The 16,663-nt window shown below is 38.7% G+C and overlaps 1 protein-coding gene across 2 annotated transcripts; it reads right to left on the reverse strand.

The window, feature by feature from the left end:
* Positions 1-2,903: 2,903 nt before the first annotated feature.
* STX16 (syntaxin 16) lies at positions 2,904-15,337 on the reverse strand (the record flags this gene model as incomplete). Of its 2 annotated transcripts, XM_082007360.1 has the most annotated exons (9): positions 2,904-3,008; positions 5,255-5,335; positions 5,876-6,019; positions 7,178-7,269; positions 8,202-8,364; positions 8,900-9,040; positions 10,205-10,312; positions 12,676-12,687; positions 15,203-15,337. In XM_082007360.1, 9 exons carry the CDS (start codon positions 15,335-15,337, stop codon positions 2,904-2,906), a joined length of 981 nt encoding a protein of 326 aa, XP_081863486.1. The 2 variants fall into 2 exon arrangements, with proteins under 2 accessions (XP_081863486.1, XP_081863487.1); XM_082007361.1 differs by lacking the exon at positions 12,676-12,687.
* Between the last annotated feature and the right edge of the window lie 1,326 nt (positions 15,338-16,663).

Here is a 16,663-nt window from a genome sequence, read left to right on the forward strand (position 1 = left end):
AGCACATTCCAAAAGTCACCAAGCAAGAAACTAATTCTTCCACTTTACTTTTCAGTTTCTAGAGGCTTGCAGTAGAAATAAATTTGCTATTACAGTGCTTTTAATACCATAATTTTCACGTGTCACTAGAATTAACTTCTGTTAACAAGTAGCAGCTCCGTTTCGCACGCTTGCATGCATTTTAATAGAGAAATTCTGTACAAGCCAACAGCTTTATAGGTCATTCGCATCAGATGAGAAGCCACAGATTCTTGGGAGATGCTCTAGCCATGCTGTTCTGTTCCTTTGCAAGGAATCAGAGGTTCAATACAAGCCAAGACAACAAATCCAGCAATCACAAAGAGGCCACAACCTGCAAAACAGCATACCGGCTTTCTCTGCAGCAGAATACAGGTATGATTACAGGGCTGGACAGTAGGTTCAGGCAGTGCTTACTCCTGTAACACCTGAGTAGGCAGCGGCCGCTATTAAAGCCAAGTACTTCTCAGTGCAGTGGCTTTTCTGGGCTTTCATTGCCCAATGGCACACATAGTACCCCTTCTGTAACATGCCATGGGGAGATACTCTTACAGAGCACAGCATAAGGGTTCAATTTGGCTGCTGATAGTTATTTAGACTGATTTGTAATGATTTAGAAGCCTGGTGTGGTTTTCTTTTCCTCAATATAATCGGCTTCAATAAATTCCAGCTCAAGTTACACAGGACAGTTGACAACTGAGTTTAACCTCTTGTCTGATGCATATTAAAAATGCATTTCCTTTTACAGAATTTGGATAGAAAAATATGTAGTCAGTTACTTCAGTGGAGTTAAGATACCATGGGCATAACTCATGGGCAAATAACTCTTGACAGTGCAAGTTACATTGTGCTTCAGAAAGGTTTTTTTTTTTCCCAAAGATATTTCAGGTCACTGCTGCTTTCATTTAATTATGAAGAATATATAGACACACATTAACATCCCACAACTATATTTCATTTTATACATTTAAAAAAAAAAGAATTGCCCAATTAGGTTGGAAGTGTTTTATTACTTCTTTGAATTCATTAGCCATGATAAAATGTCAAAAGCACCAGTCAAGACAGAAATAAATAACACGATCTCATGTTAGAAAGTTGCAAATACAGTATATTAAATTATAGCAATATGCTGCTTCACACCAACCGATGTAGACAGCACACTAGGGAGACAGTAGTTTTACTCACGATCATTGAAAAGATCTATTACCAGAACAGGGGAGCTGCACACCCAACTAAAGCATCATTCTTTCTTTTACCAGTTTAGTTTATGAATTTAATCAAGGGTTTGAACTGGCGGTTTTGGAAGTTCAACATCCCCTTTGTCCAGAGGTAACACGAGTGGTACAAAGCTTTTCACAATAAGCCACACAAAAAGCCAAGGTTTTCACATCTTTGTAGTCTTCGCTTTCAGGTCCATTCCTGGACCAAGTCAGTTTAAAGCCACATCTTAAGTCCTCCTTAGTACAGAGTAAAGAAACTCAGGGCAGGCAACATATGCAACATTAATATCATGGTACTATGAAACTGCACTTCAGGGCTCTGAGCAGAGCATCTCTGCAAGTTTATGGGGAGCACTGTATTGTCAGAAAATGAAGGAAGTAAGTTACAGTCGCTTTGGGGAAAAAAAAAATTCCATACAGAAAAGCCATATTAAAAATATTAAGGCAAGGCCTCTACAATTGCACACCACTTCAGGCCTGAATTAAATAATGAGTATTCTATTACTTAGATGTTGCCCTAATTTCTCTTTTATGGCCTACAGCAAAGCTTTCCACTGAAAAAAAATAGTGAACACCCCCACCCCCCCCAATTCTATACTGAAGGCCTAGTAACATGTCACTTGCATGACATCTCTCACGGTCAGTAAAAGACCATATACACGTCCTCTTCCAGGCAGGCATTTGAAAGAAATAATCTTCTGTCAGGGAAAATGGATGTAATGTATACTGTAGTGAAGTCACACTAAACATAACACATATGGACAGATGCACTGTAAAATAAACAGCTTAATAACTAAAGCATGAAACATCTGAGACCCACTAGAGTAGGTCAGATGAAGTAGAAAGCCAAAACGAGAATTCTCCATTTTTTAGGTTTAGCTTCACTACTGCTTTAACGCAACGTCTGTACTTCAAACTAAAGAAATTGTACAGGAAAGAATATATATGATCATTCTGGTGAAGAAAAACATTCCCATGATTACTCAAGCTCAGAAAATTTTTTAATTAACTAAATGTGTTAAATTATGCCAGTGATTAAATCTTGTTATTTACAAGATCAAGTACTACTCTGATTCTTAGTAATGGTGCAGTATCTAAATTAAGATCACAGGGGTTGGATTAGGTTCTGATTGCTAAAACTTGCTTTTTTTTTAGCTGTCTATCCAGTTCTTTGGAGTTTTTGAGTCTGGAAAAAAGGAAATGAAGTCAAACATTTTTGTGCCTCAACATATTTTACATCTAGATCAATTTTTGCTATCTAGTCCCATGACTCAGTAACATGGTTTAAATTTGAAGCCTGTAACAATTGTGACATAAGATTGCAGAAGACAACATTTTTCTTCACAGTAACACACTAATTACTGTACTCAGTGGTAAAAATAATTACAAAATTGAAGTTTAAGTACTATGTTTCCAAATAACTCTATACAGAGCACCGAATTATTTGTGGGGGAACATCAAATTTCCTGACATTTTCCATATAATCCTTACAAACACCGGACATCACCAAACTTGTATTTTGAAGAATTCTACAGAAACATTGCACAGACTTTGTACCACAAGGGCTTATACATTCAAAGGCAGCTTTCTGGAGTGCAGGTCCATCCATTCACATTGGGGAAAAAAGTTCACATAAACTCCAAAAATAAGAAAATGAAGTGAAACCTAGTGTGACTTTACACCAATAAGAACAACAATAAGGACAATTACTATAACAAACAAAATTAAAATAACAAGCATCTTCCGATTCTTCTTTTGATATTGCTCTGCCTATAGAAACAGAAAAGGAGGAGTTAGTACTTCGATTTCCACAAAGCCACAAAGTATAGCCTCTTGTTTAGTGTAAGTGAAGTACATGTATCTCAACTGTTCTTTGGTACTTGACATTTCATACAACGTATATTGCAAGCAACTCCCACAAAATAACTCTGGTTGGCACCATAGACTTCAGCAAAGGTAAGTGTACACTGAAGTCACATTTATCCGTATGAAGCAGCAGACTCTATAAAGAAGAATGCATCCTCACGTTGGTTAAGCAACCTTACTGTGACTTCTGTTCAACAGTCCTTGAGAGGGCCCTATGCCTCCAGAGGACACGAGAGCTACACAAAAGAATGATACTTCATTCGGAAGAACACTTAGCTATGAAGACCATGGAAACAAGATCAGACAACTGGCTATGTGAAAGTCTGAACAGGAAAACGAAAGTCTAAACAGGAAAAGTGGGTAAGACGTTTGAACTCATTTTGCCAATATAAGATTCCTGTATTATATTTGAAGGACATTGAAATTCACAACAAAACTTAATTTTTTAATAGGCATTTTGTACCTGATTCTGCTGTGCACTTTCATTTAATTTCAATTAGAATGGAAAGCTTTCTTTTTGATTTGGTTCTCAGTTTTCTGCTTCATTCCTTCTTTCTTCTAACCACATTTTCTCATCCCTTTCCTCTTTTTCGCAGGGGAATTAAAAGGAGGCAACATGGAGAAAGCTCTCCAAAAGCCAAATGAAAGTCTGCTAATAGAAGCTAAACAGAACTTGAATTTAATTCTTTTTAAATTAATAAACCTTCAAAATTTAAAGGGAAAAAGATATTAATTCTTCTCCCTTATAGTCTCTGGAAAGTAATTACTTATTATCAGATGTGCTAAAGAGGAGTTTTCAACCTGAAACGATGTAACATGCAACCACTGCGATTACTTAGTTAATTAGGCTTTAAGTATCAAAGCCTGCCAAAGTATCACAACTGATTGCAATTTTCATGTGAAGCAGGAATTGGTAACTAGTGATTCATATCACCAGACTTCTCCAGTGAATTAATGCAATTTCTGTGGAAGTGCTGTCTCAGTAGTTTGTAATAATGATGCCAATTAAAACAGAAAAGAAAACTGACTTTATAGATATTAAATCAGAATAAAGTTACCAACCATATTAGAAACAGCAGGGTATCTGTCTTTAATAGTACTATTCAGACCTGTTTGTATGTCTTCCACAACAGCTGAAAAAGTTCCTATGCTGTACTGAAAACAGGTATATATTGCACGAAAAATCCATACTCTAGTCAGCAATCCAAACAGGTGTTTGCTGACAATTCATTAACTGCCATTAGAGTAGATATAGCATTGATTCTAACAGATTCATTTATTTCCAGTTCAGTTTGTGCAAATTGCTTGCAATTACTTTAAGCCTCATTCACCAATGGTCAATGCATTATTTTAGTGATCCCCAATTTACTTTTATGTATAACAAGAATAAATCTATAACCAATTTATTTTGCTTTTCCTCAAATGGCACATTTTTGCTGTCCATATTAGAAGTCTACCATAATATGAAGTTGAATGTGTCGTAATAAGATGTCCACATTTCCAAAACAGAATGTTTTACTTTGAGACTTTTACATAAGCATTTCCAGCAATGGAAGGACTGAACTGAGCTGACAAGTCAGAACTTAGCTTAAAATCAAAACAAAACAAAAAAGCCAACAACACAACCACAAAACTCTGTTCTGCTGCCAATCCAAACTTTCCAGACATTCATAGTAAAAGCTTCACATTAAAAGCATAAGGTTGGACCTAACTTCTAACAAGTGCCAGATGGCAAGAGAAAACATTGAAAATTACTCTTGCTGCTCACGCTATTGAGATAAGGTTTTTAAACTAGGATATATCAACTGACTGAAATATATAACGAGGTACTCCATAACCAGTCCTATTTCACAAGTGCTGGGCTCTCAAAACAGAGAAGGAATTGCAGATAGGTCCCATGAGGTCAGCAATATGAAGATCAAAGCACATTGCTTGGATACCCAGGAAGTTATTTAAGAAATTAACCCTAGGCAGCAAGCACAACATTAGCAGAAGTTATATGGAAAGTTCCTACTACAATACAGTTGGATTTATACTGTACAGCAATCATTTCTAAAAGGGTTGATGTCCAACTGAAAAAAGACTGAATAAATGGATATTATAGAAGATTATTAAATATGCAAAGCAGCTTAAGTATTCTGTCAGCTTACCTTATGTAGTTGTTTTAGACCCTCTTCAGTTTTCATACATGACTGTTCGACATTGTAGTCAATTCTATCTAGAACTGTTCCCTAAATAAAATGGTGAGAATGAGCACTGAATTGAACCTAAATAAACTTCATAAAGCCATTATTATTATTATGAGCAGTAGAGTAATTAACAATGCTCACGGCAAACAGCTAATGAACTATGTAAACTATGAACTTTTACAGAAGAACTAGTTGGGACTTCAATAAATTATCTCCTTGCTCAATGCCTAACTGACAGCTCTGTCACCACCTCACATCACATCTCTTAATAATCACCATACTTCCAGTTCAGGTGCTTTTGGCTGATGTTTAGCCTAAACTGAACCTCTGGGAGAAATAACCACCAGAACCTTGGCATTCTATGTTTTTAGTCTAACACCCATAACCAGTTGAATTTTTTTTTTTCCCCCCCATTAATTCATCTTCTGGCAGATTTCAAGCAGAGGAAACCTTAGCCTGAAGAGGTAAGTTTGGAAAAGTGAGAAGCAGATGAAAACACGATGTTAGAACAGGAAGAGTCTGGAAGCCTTACCACTACATGGAATCTCCTAGTTTCTTACTAACACTGTGATGTCAATGTACCTGTTCTACTATCATTGCTCCCAGGTCCCTAAATATTTCATTGAGATCGGAGATTGACTGTACAATCTGACGGATTTCACGTTCCCGCTCTTCCACCATTAATGTGTTTTGCTCCACCAATGCTAGCTGGTCATCTGTAAAACCCTGTTGAAATAAAAGATTTAGATGTTGAACTAACACTAGCAGCATGAAAACACTTTTAAGTATTATAAGAGTTCATAACACAACAGTCCTTTTGTAATTTTCATAGTAGACAACTACCTAAGGAAAAAAAACCTTACTGTATTTTAAAAACAGTTTCAGGGCCACTAAAGTAACTTGGACAGCTGTTTATAGTTTTAGCAGAGAAAATGTAAGTCTTGCATCCTGCCTGAACACATAAACAACTTTTAAAAGTAAGATCTGTCCTAAAGAACATTTTTATTGATGTACAAAACCAATACATGTGTCTTGTAGTTATGGAATATCTACTGATTGATCAGCATTACAGGAAGTCCCACAACGTCAGTGGTCACTAAAATGTGTGAAGACACAGCAGCAATCCTGATTTTGTTTTAAACTATAGAGACCTTACTGGTTTTGTCTCCCAAGGCTGTTCACAACTATCCTTCCCCCCACTACTCATATACAGAGATAAATGAAAAACCTCTACACACAAGGTTAGCTGAAAAGCTACCTTAGCTTCTTGTGTAAGTTTTCAGTTAAACATTAAGCGTTACAGTTAAGAGTATTCTACGACACTATTAGATAGGATGCAAGAGAAGAGATACCACCAGCGCTTAGAAATGCAGTATCCCCAAACTCCACAACAGACTAAACCAAAGAAGGGTATCTGGTACTGCTGTACAACATACCAACTTAACTGTGGAGAAACAAATCACTATACCTTTATGTGCAACCATCTGTAATACTGAAAACCTTCAGTTACACTTCAGAGGTAACTTTAAAGAATGCCACATTCCACCCAAGCTCAGAATCACACAGTTTTCTAACAATTACTCTTGCATCTGCCCAGAAAGGTGGTGAGACAAAGGACAGCACTGTCTTTACAGATCTTCTAGTCCCTTGTCAGTAACGTGAGGAGAATTCAGTAGTCAAACTGAGTTGCCTCACACTGCAAAGCTGAGGCTAATGGCACAATCACCTTAATACCGCAATGGCAATACTGATTAGGAAAATGCATCACAAATCTGCAGAAATAGAATTTCTATGTAGCTTGGTGCTTGATATTTTCATATTAAGATTAAAGGTACATTAAAAAGTTTCTTTGTATTGAATTTGTGTAATAATATCTTAACTTACCCTATCATAAAGTGTATCATCCTCCCCATCATCCATCAGTGGGACTGAAGTGTCAAAGAAGTGTTTGGATCTTTCTTCCCTATTCTTCATGCCTGTAAAAGATATACTATGTTTGAGCATAATATTTATGCACACTAAAATCAGAGTAAGAGTAAGGTCTGAAGCACCAGATGGAAAAGCACAAAAAAGAAAATCAGCCTAATAAATGACATAAAAAGCAGTATCTAAATTTTAACTGTCACATAGGCTTACTATTTAACAAAGCATAAAATTCAACCAGACTTGCATGACTCTGAATAAATCAGTGATTTTAAGTCATTATGTTCCATGAAGTTAAAAAAATTAGGTAAGTTAAGAGCCTTAACATGTAATCACTCCAGGCTATTTTCTAACAAATTCTCTCAGGAACATCCCTCATCTGAATTGTGATTCTAAGTTCCACCTCTGACATTTATACTATGGGAGGAAGAAATATATCAGTGTTAAATTTGAAGATCAAATTTTTGTAGGTTTCTTCCAAGGTTAAGATAATCTCACTTCGCTGAAAGTAAAATTGCATACAATTTTAGCGTTTTAAACAGAGGGTATTCCACTTCCGATCTGTTTATGGATGCAGAATTTTAATTCATCACAGATTATCTTTTGAAGTTTAATCTATCACAGACTACCAATCAACGGCAGGTATCATGTCTGAAGACTAATAGCTGCTTCACCAGTGTAACAGAAGTATCTTTGCAGACCACAGTTTGAGAAGCAACGACACATTAAAAATGTGGATGGATGAAATACACTGGTTTCATTGATACATTTAACCATGAAATTTCTCCTTTACCAATATGAAAAAGTAAAGCAGTTTGAACCCGGGCTGAGAACCAGAAACTCCCAAATTCTAACCTCCACTCTAACATGTGTGCATCACTTAACCTTTCTGTGCTTCAGTTTTCCCAACCAAGAAAACAAGTACACCTTAACTAGTGGTTTCTACAGAAGGTGCCCGTGTATTAACTGTATCTCTTATGCTTACGTTTGAGATAGTCAGACTGTGCATGCCTAAAGTTGGTGGATAGGTCCTGAAGGGACTGTGCTAAGGAAGACACTACATTCCTGAGAACACGTGCTTCTTGTTCTGTACAACTACGTGACCTGCTCTGCAAGACCTGGACTGCTCTCTGACATCTGTGAAATAACTGAGAAAACAATTCCATTAGTAAAAAACCATACAGCAACACACACTTTAAATATCATATTGCAAAAGTTCCAAATGGAAAACATGTTTTTATTTCTAGATTTTTAAAATTAATTTATTGCCCAGTGCAATGTTTAAAAAGGCATGAAAACACAGAACATAGATGAACAAACAACTTAGAGCTAACAGGCAGCAGAGTAACACAACTACTTCTACCCAAAGACATTTGCTTCATTGTAACTGCTTGGACCAGAAGCCTTAGAATACATCTCTCTGTATTTCTCTGAGATACCCGTAAATGTGATTTGCTCAAGTCTCCCAATCCTATTCCAAGTAGAAAAGCAAACGGGTAAATAAAAGAACAGGGAGGTTAAGTGACTCAGTGAGAATGCAATACTGAGCAGAGCGCCCAGGACTGCTGGCTCACTGTAATACTGATTACAAAAGAAATGCTCTACTCGAAGGAAGCCACTGCCTCATCATGATGCATTACAGATATGTCAAACTGTAGGTTTAGAATTGAAAGCAGTCTGTACCTGTGTGATCTCCTGGGTTGTTATTTCTATTGCCCGTTCTTCTTCACTGCTGTCATCCAGTGTTGGTCTGTTTAGATGTTTATCATGAAGACTGGCTAATTCTTTCATCTTCTGTTTAACCCTGGCAATATCATACTGAATCTAAACCAGAAAATCCAACAATGAAGAAAGGGAAGTGACTAATGTTTCAGAGGAAAAGGTTCTGACAAATGCTAAAACAAAAATCATTGAAAGAGATCTATATAACATATAAAGCAGACCAAAGATCATTGAAAAAAATAGATAAAAAGCTAACTAAGAAGTAGCTGAATACTCTCATATACTTTGAGTTTGCTACTTTTTAAATCTACCCTTATTAATCTTAGGCAAGACTACTGTTTTCAAATATGCTTCATTAAGTTGGAATAGTATTTTTATCATTGAATAATTAATATCATAGTAAGAATGTTTACCCAACTTCCAAAAATACAGACGAAAACTCAGGTCACACTTTCAACTCTGTCAAATATTGACTAGCCTGAACTTAACAGGAGAGGTTAGATGACATGTTTCCAAACAAGTAACTAAAAATAAACCTGTAAGGATGATTATTACTATAGTAAAAAGGAGACTGATCACCTTTCTGCAGAATGGATTCTGTACACACAAACTGATGAACCAACATGTGTGCTGAAAGTCAAGAATAACTTCACAGTCTGGATGGCTCCAGAATCATTCCCTCATATTGTCCACATATTTCTATAGCCTGCAAGGCATCAATACTCCCTAGGCAGGAAAAATTCTCCTGCTAGAAGATACTAACATTTTCTGTTTTCAAGTAGTAAACTGCTAATCTCCACCATTTTATGGTCTATTAAGTTGGACCCCTGAACAGGTTCAAAGTCCACTGGAAGTGCTAATTTTTTTGTATCCTTCCTTCTAGGTTTCAAACTGAGAACAACTTTGCTTTGCTAAGAGCTTTAGGACCTTCCTGCAGTCTCACGTCTAAACGCTCAGCTATAGCATGTCTATCCTAATGGTCTCAGTGTACTGCTAACACTGTGCTCCCACTGATGATGCAAACCCAGTCTCCTGGAATTTCTGGCTCTAGATAATCTCCCTTTATTTCACATGCAATATATCCTTCAAGATAAGAAGTCACAGCTTGCCTGATACTGTCCTCTAAACAATTTAGGAAACTAGTTTTAATCTTTCTTCTAACACTACTTCTATCATAAAACCTACAGCATTGAGAGTGTAACTGACAACACTATAAATCCTTACACGAGAAATCAAACTCTGTGTTGGATTCACCACACAACTTACTTCATCTGCTCCATCAACCCATTTGGGAGGTAAGCGTTTTGTTACTCCAATTGCTGCTTCGGGATCTAAACTTATTCCCGATACCAGTGCCATACGATCATCAGCAAGCTACAGAAGGCAAGAAAAGACAGCAAATTAATTTTACTCAAATTAGATACAAATCCTTGAGCATTAGAAAAAAGTGCATGTATGCCTTCCAACAAAATTTAACCTAAAAAATGTGTTTGTGCATGATGCAGGTATGATCAAGCTCCACATCTCATTTGTGCTTATATGCTAATGACAATCAGAGTCCCACTTCCTACAGGATCTGAAAGATCAAAGTTACTATTAGAATAAATTCTTAGCAGATTTTCAATGAGAAAATATGGTATTGCAGTAAGAATTCAAGTAATTCTCATGTTGGTAGATTTTGTATTAGACAAAAATTCACAGCCAAGGGATCCCTAATCAATGGTGTAGCATGGTTTATATTGGTCCAGGCAAGTTTGAAAATCTCATTTGGGAAAAACCTCCAAATAAAAATGCTTATCTCCAGGAAATAAAAATAGTGTCCCATGATTGTCCTCAAACAATGCTGTATTTAGCCAGACACTCACCTACTAGGCAGCTGCAGAACACTCTTGCAAATTCACATGCAACTAAAATTGTTAAATTATTAATTTAATGGAAGTTAAAAGGTGCTAAACAAAAATAGCCAAAGCAGTGGCCAATCCACACGTCCCTATACCACAATGGTACATGCTTCCTGCTTCAGCTATATGGGTTGAGGCAAAGAAACTTGCAGAAAAATGGGTGGATAATTCTCCAAAATTCCAGAGACTGCCAGAGAGTAAATAAGACTATGTGCCAGCCAGCTACGTACAGCTTTCCACAGATCCACAGGAGGGCTGGAGATGGGAAAGGAGTAAAAGCAACCCTTTATTCAAATTACGACTATTAACTGTGATAATTCAAGTGCAACAAATCAGCAGCTTATATTATTGGAGACTGATGCACAGCAGTTCTGTAACACACAGTTTCAGAAGGGTATGATACACTTTTTAGGGACTTTTTTGGGAATAGAGTCCAATTCGTAGGGTTGCAATACTAAAAGGTGTTAGGAAAAAACACATAACTAACAAAGTATTTTTTAGAGTCACAAAATGCCTCTGATAAGATTCTGGTAGATTTATTTTTCAAACAATACTTTTAGATACAGATTGAATAACTTCAGCCTCAAGAAAGCTTAAAACATGACAATTATGAAGGAATATGACTACATTGTGCAGGGTGGTTGTTTTTTTTTTTTTAAAAAAAGCTCAATTTGGCAGAAACCAAAAGTCATGGTCTGATCTTGAATATACAGGTGCAGATTTATTTATCTGCTTTGATATCATTACAGTAAAACACATGCTGTTCACCCTCAATAAGAATTATTTTAAGAACAGTATTAGTTCTTAGACCTTTAAAACAGATCAGAAGATTTTTTTTCTTGGTAGGGTTTAGAAACTTCTGTAAATAGACTCAGTGCTATAGTGCAGGTACAAAGAAAACTTTCTACAATGGCGCAGTGTTGGATGAGGCTGTCCAGAGAAAGTGCAGTACCTCTGTTCTTGGAGGTTTTCAAGACTTGGTTAAACAAAGTCATGGATGACTATATAGATTAGCAGTAGTCCTGTTTTGAGCAGGAGCTTGAACTGGAAGATCTCCAGAGGTTACTTCCATCAGGCATGCTTATGATTCTTCAATTTAAGGCTGAGTACGATACACAGCTAACAGCGTGCAGGACCACAGAGCAACATTTACCACTGGGGCCACAGATGCTTCCAGTCATCATCTTCCTCTGAGAGGAAGGCAGAGGAATGGATGGAATTGGAAGACAAATGTAGATTTTGTTGCCAGTTGAACCAGGCTTCGTAATTTCAGAGATAAAATAATCTTCCTTTACTGGAGATCATCATCAATGATACCACTTAAACATACCTAATTACTTCACTGTTTGTTCTCAGGGAAAGTTTTCATAGAAAAACCTCACTTCCTAGTTTCTCCCAAATTTCTAACTTTCCTTTATCAGGCCTGGAAAGCTTTGTGGTTGCCCACCTCCTCCCCTTTTAAAAAACAATCCCCCTTCCTTCCTGAGCAATTCTTTCTTGAAAGCCTGTTTTTTATCCCTGACCTTACTTCCTGACCAATAAAGTTTGCACAATTTAGGCATAGCATAAAAAATAGTTAATAGCTTCATTGCACAAAATCACTATATCCCATATGTATACAATAAGTCAGACTAGTTTATACATGTATCTATTAACAACGTAACAGCATATTACAAAAAGCTTGTCTTCTCTAATGCAGCCTTGTCCTTCTACTGTACAGAGACACATTTAATCCTATATAACAAAGTTTTATTAAACTAGCAGAATAAAGGAACATTTTATCTTGATGATGTACGCTTGATGCACCATGGCAGAATAAAATGTGCAAAACAATACCTCATCCAGCTCCTGAAGTGATTTGTGGATCCCATCAGCCCCATCCAGTTAAGAGACAGCAAAAGATAAAAGGGAAAAAAAGAGACATAGGACAGATAGAGGGTATGGTCAGTTGAGAAAACACTGATTTATTTAAGCATGATGGTTTACCAAGAACAAAACAAACTGGCTTTTAAAACATGACTATTCAATAAACACATCATGATATCGTACTTTAAGTCAGCATTTTACTTGATGCATAAGCTTTTAAAATAAACATTTCGGTTGCTTGGTAAACAGAAAGAACATAAGAGATCAAGTTAAGAGCTTGGTTTGTTTTCCAAAATAACTACACAGCAAAGTTTCGAGTTACTAAAATTTCACGTAGAAAAACTGCAATAGAATATATTAAGTGTGACAGCAAGGGCAATTTGACTGCAGTACTCAACATCCACTGGTGAGTTAGAAGGTTTGATTATGATTGGAGGATGCACATACAAGCTTTTGTAAGACATTTATTGACAAACACCCCAGTTATCACAGGATAAAACAGACAGCAAAAGACAAAAAGCAAAAGCAAATGTAGTATATGCTCACTTATGTACACACTTCAGTTATGCTCTAGTTCCAGGTAACATTAATCCTATATGCATCTGAAAACATACAAAAGGCAAAGTATCTGCACCTTCTCTATTCATCAGTCTTTGTACTGTAGAAGGTATGTGTGAGCAAAGGATATTTCACTGAAAGATTAATAAAGAACATCAGATCTAAAACAAGGACAATATACCTGCGGTTTAACAAAGCAGTGGGCTTCAGCTAAGGATCTCTTTTATCCTACACCAAGCTTTTGAAATAGGACTATACTGTTAAGAATGGTACTTTGACTATCCGAGTTTAAGGGGTGGTTGACTGTCCACATGAGAATGCATCTTCCAGGGCAGAATGCAATTGTTGACAGAGAGCTCTCATAGTAAGGGATTTCTTCAGGAGAAGCCCGGAGAGTCAACTAAGGTAAGCCAAAGTACTGTGAGCTAGAATTTGCAACATTGCCCTGCTGGTATGCAGCACCTCTCCTCTGGTGATATCACCCAAAAGAAAAGGTAATTAGCTGCAGCTCTGACAGTGATAGGCACCTTAAAAACATGAAAAGTGAATAGCTCACACTACCATCTTTATACTTCTTGCTAAAATAGTACGCTTGTAGTATGTAGCTACGGAACACTGAACTGTCCACCAGGATCAAGATTGAGCCATCGACTAACTCCATTCACTGCACAAGAGCAACAATATCCAACCACTGTTAGCTTTCATTACATTTGAATGAGCATCCTAGAAAGTAGCTTCAATTAATGTTAACAAGCACTGTAAATAAATATTTTATGCAAGTGCTAAGTGTTATTGCACTCACTGTTGAGTAAAAGCGTAGTTTCATGGCTCAGTCTGTATGTGATTTTAAATTATCACTAACTTTTCTAGGTGATATTTTAAAAAATTAAGGATCTGAAGAAACGATATTGATATTGGCAAAACCTTGTTTAACAAGAACTAAACGTAGTGCCAAATTAAACACGTATAATATACATTACTATTAACAATTCCTGTTTTGCAAATGCAATTTAATACATAGCTTGTTATACACAGGTGTAATAAAGTCAACAATGAACAAAGACCATTCAACAGCAATTCATCAGCTGAAATAAAATTTACAGCACAAAGTACTGCTTTTCCTAACAAAAATGCATTAATGAAAAGCAATTTAGAATTATGAGACTGCCAGTATCTTACTGGTGCCTATTACAAGTAAAAGATAAATTTGAAGAGAAAGTGTAAAAACCTCAGCAAAGCTGAGCTGCCAAGCAGTCCGTCACAGTCTGACTAGCTCAAAACTTAGAAAAAGCCACATAAACTGCCTCTGACAAAATGAATTTTTGAAGCTTCTGTAATGAGGACTTACACTAGAATCTACTGATTGCCCTCACTCCCAGATGACTTTCAGTATTACTTGTATCCAGGGAAAAAAATAAATAAAAAGAGCAATGGACATCAGAGCAAATTATGGAAACATTCAAGCAGTGAGAATAATCTACACTAATGTATTTACCAGTGCCCACACTGAAGTGAATAGAAGAGTTCTGCTCTATGAAATACCTTGCATTTTTTTTTTCTTTAGGGAAAGGAGGCATCAAAAAGCACAATGGACGAAAAACCTCATGTCAATGCTATCATGAAGTTATTAGAACAATAACTGTATTTATTATTCATGAAGTGAATAGAGACGTGATCAGCACAAAGACAGATCTCTTCTATTCATTTTACGTCAAGTAGCAGGAAAAGGTATCAACGAGGTGGGGAGGGAGGGGCAAAGGGGAGAAGGGGAAGTACAGAGGACGGTGGGGTTTTAAGGAGAGGACTCGGGAAGGGAGCCGGGGCGGGTGAGAGGGATCGGGAAGGCTGGGGGGCAGACGGGCGGAGCGAGGCACACAGCACGGCTGCCTGGCAGCCCCGGGCGCAGCAAGGTACAGTAGGATGAAGGGAGGAGACTCACCGCAGCAGCCATGCTACGTGAACTCAGAGGGCTGGAGGAGCCGTAACTACTCACTTGCTCGGCCAGCAGCTGCCGGCTCTGCACCGCGTTGTTCCGCAACAACAAGAACGCGTCCGTTAGACGCCGGGTGGCCATGGCCTACCGCCCCGGGGCCCCTCGCCCCGGGGCTGCTCAGCACCTCACTGCCGGGCCCTCGGCCCTAGCTCAGCCCAGGGCCCGCGGGCAGAGACGGCGGCCGCCCGCGGCGAGGCCCGCCGGCTGCTCACAGGGCCCGGGAGGAGGTCCCCAACGCCGGGGCTCCGCGGCCGCCGGCCCCATCCATCCCCCCGGATCCGAGTGCAGCCCCAGCAGCGGGCCGGCTCACTTCCGCGTTGTGCATCGCTCAGCGCCTTCCGCCCCACCCGCCTCCCGCCGCCCCGTCCGAGCCCGCCGGCTGCCGCACCAACGTTCCGGCCCTCCTAGGGCCGGGGCACAGCAAAACCTCACACCCCCCCCAAACGGCTGTGAACCCCATTAGGGCTGATGGACCACCAGCCCTCTGCTAACCCTCGCCTTAGCGGGGGTTGTGGGGGGCGTTAGTGCCTTATGTTGGTTGCCTGTGATGAGAGCCAGGTGTGGGCCTGGGAGACATGGCAGTGTCTGTGGCTCTGGGCTGGAGCTGTGCCTTTTCTTGGCGGGGGAGTTTGGTGCAATGGCTTTGTGCAAAGGTGCCTTAACATTTCCATAGCCTTTTCAGTTAGCTTGCTCCTTCTCACGGCTATGAAGCATCCTCAAATCACTCTCAAAAGGCATAAGTTTTGTTCAAAGCGAAATACTGTAATATGACTATTTTGGTTTGATGGCTTCTCTTTTCCCCTTTATTTTTTCTTCTGGCCACCCCCCCAACCCCCATTTTGCTTTCAGTGATTTTCTGTTTTCTCAAAAGCCTCGTGCAGCTCTTTTTGCTGGCTTCAACCATTCAAAAATCGGGACATTTTCTGAACACAAACATGCCATTTAAAATGACAATATTGGGTTTGACTTTCTGAATAAGGCGGACTGAAATGATTTTTTCCCTGATGCTCTGTCAGGCCGGTCTGGGTCTCCCCCTGCGTGGGGCCGACGTGACATGAGGTGGGGATTGGGCTCCTCCTGTGCCCCACCCGCCAGGTCTGCACCTTGTGCCCACACCCCAGGGGACGTCCAATGTGTCCCATGTGAAAACCGCAGCAGCCATGCCCGACACGGCCAGGGAGGCCGCGGCACGCTGGCCGTCAGGAGAATCCCTAGCTTAAACTCTCAAAAAACACCTCCAAAACCGACTAATATTTACACGTGGTAGGAACAGTGACTATAATCACAACCACATTTTCTGGAAATGTTACCCTGTTTTATCTAACCGCCTGGGCAAACTTGTACAGTGAGAAATAGAAAAAAGTATCTCTTTGCTATTATAAGACATTTGGGGAATTTTCTCGAGCA

This window comes from Phaethon aethereus (genome assembly GCF_964289735.1).
Source record: "Phaethon aethereus genome assembly, chromosome: 16".
NCBI classification, from domain to species: Eukaryota; Metazoa; Chordata; class Aves; order Phaethontiformes; family Phaethontidae; genus Phaethon; species Phaethon aethereus.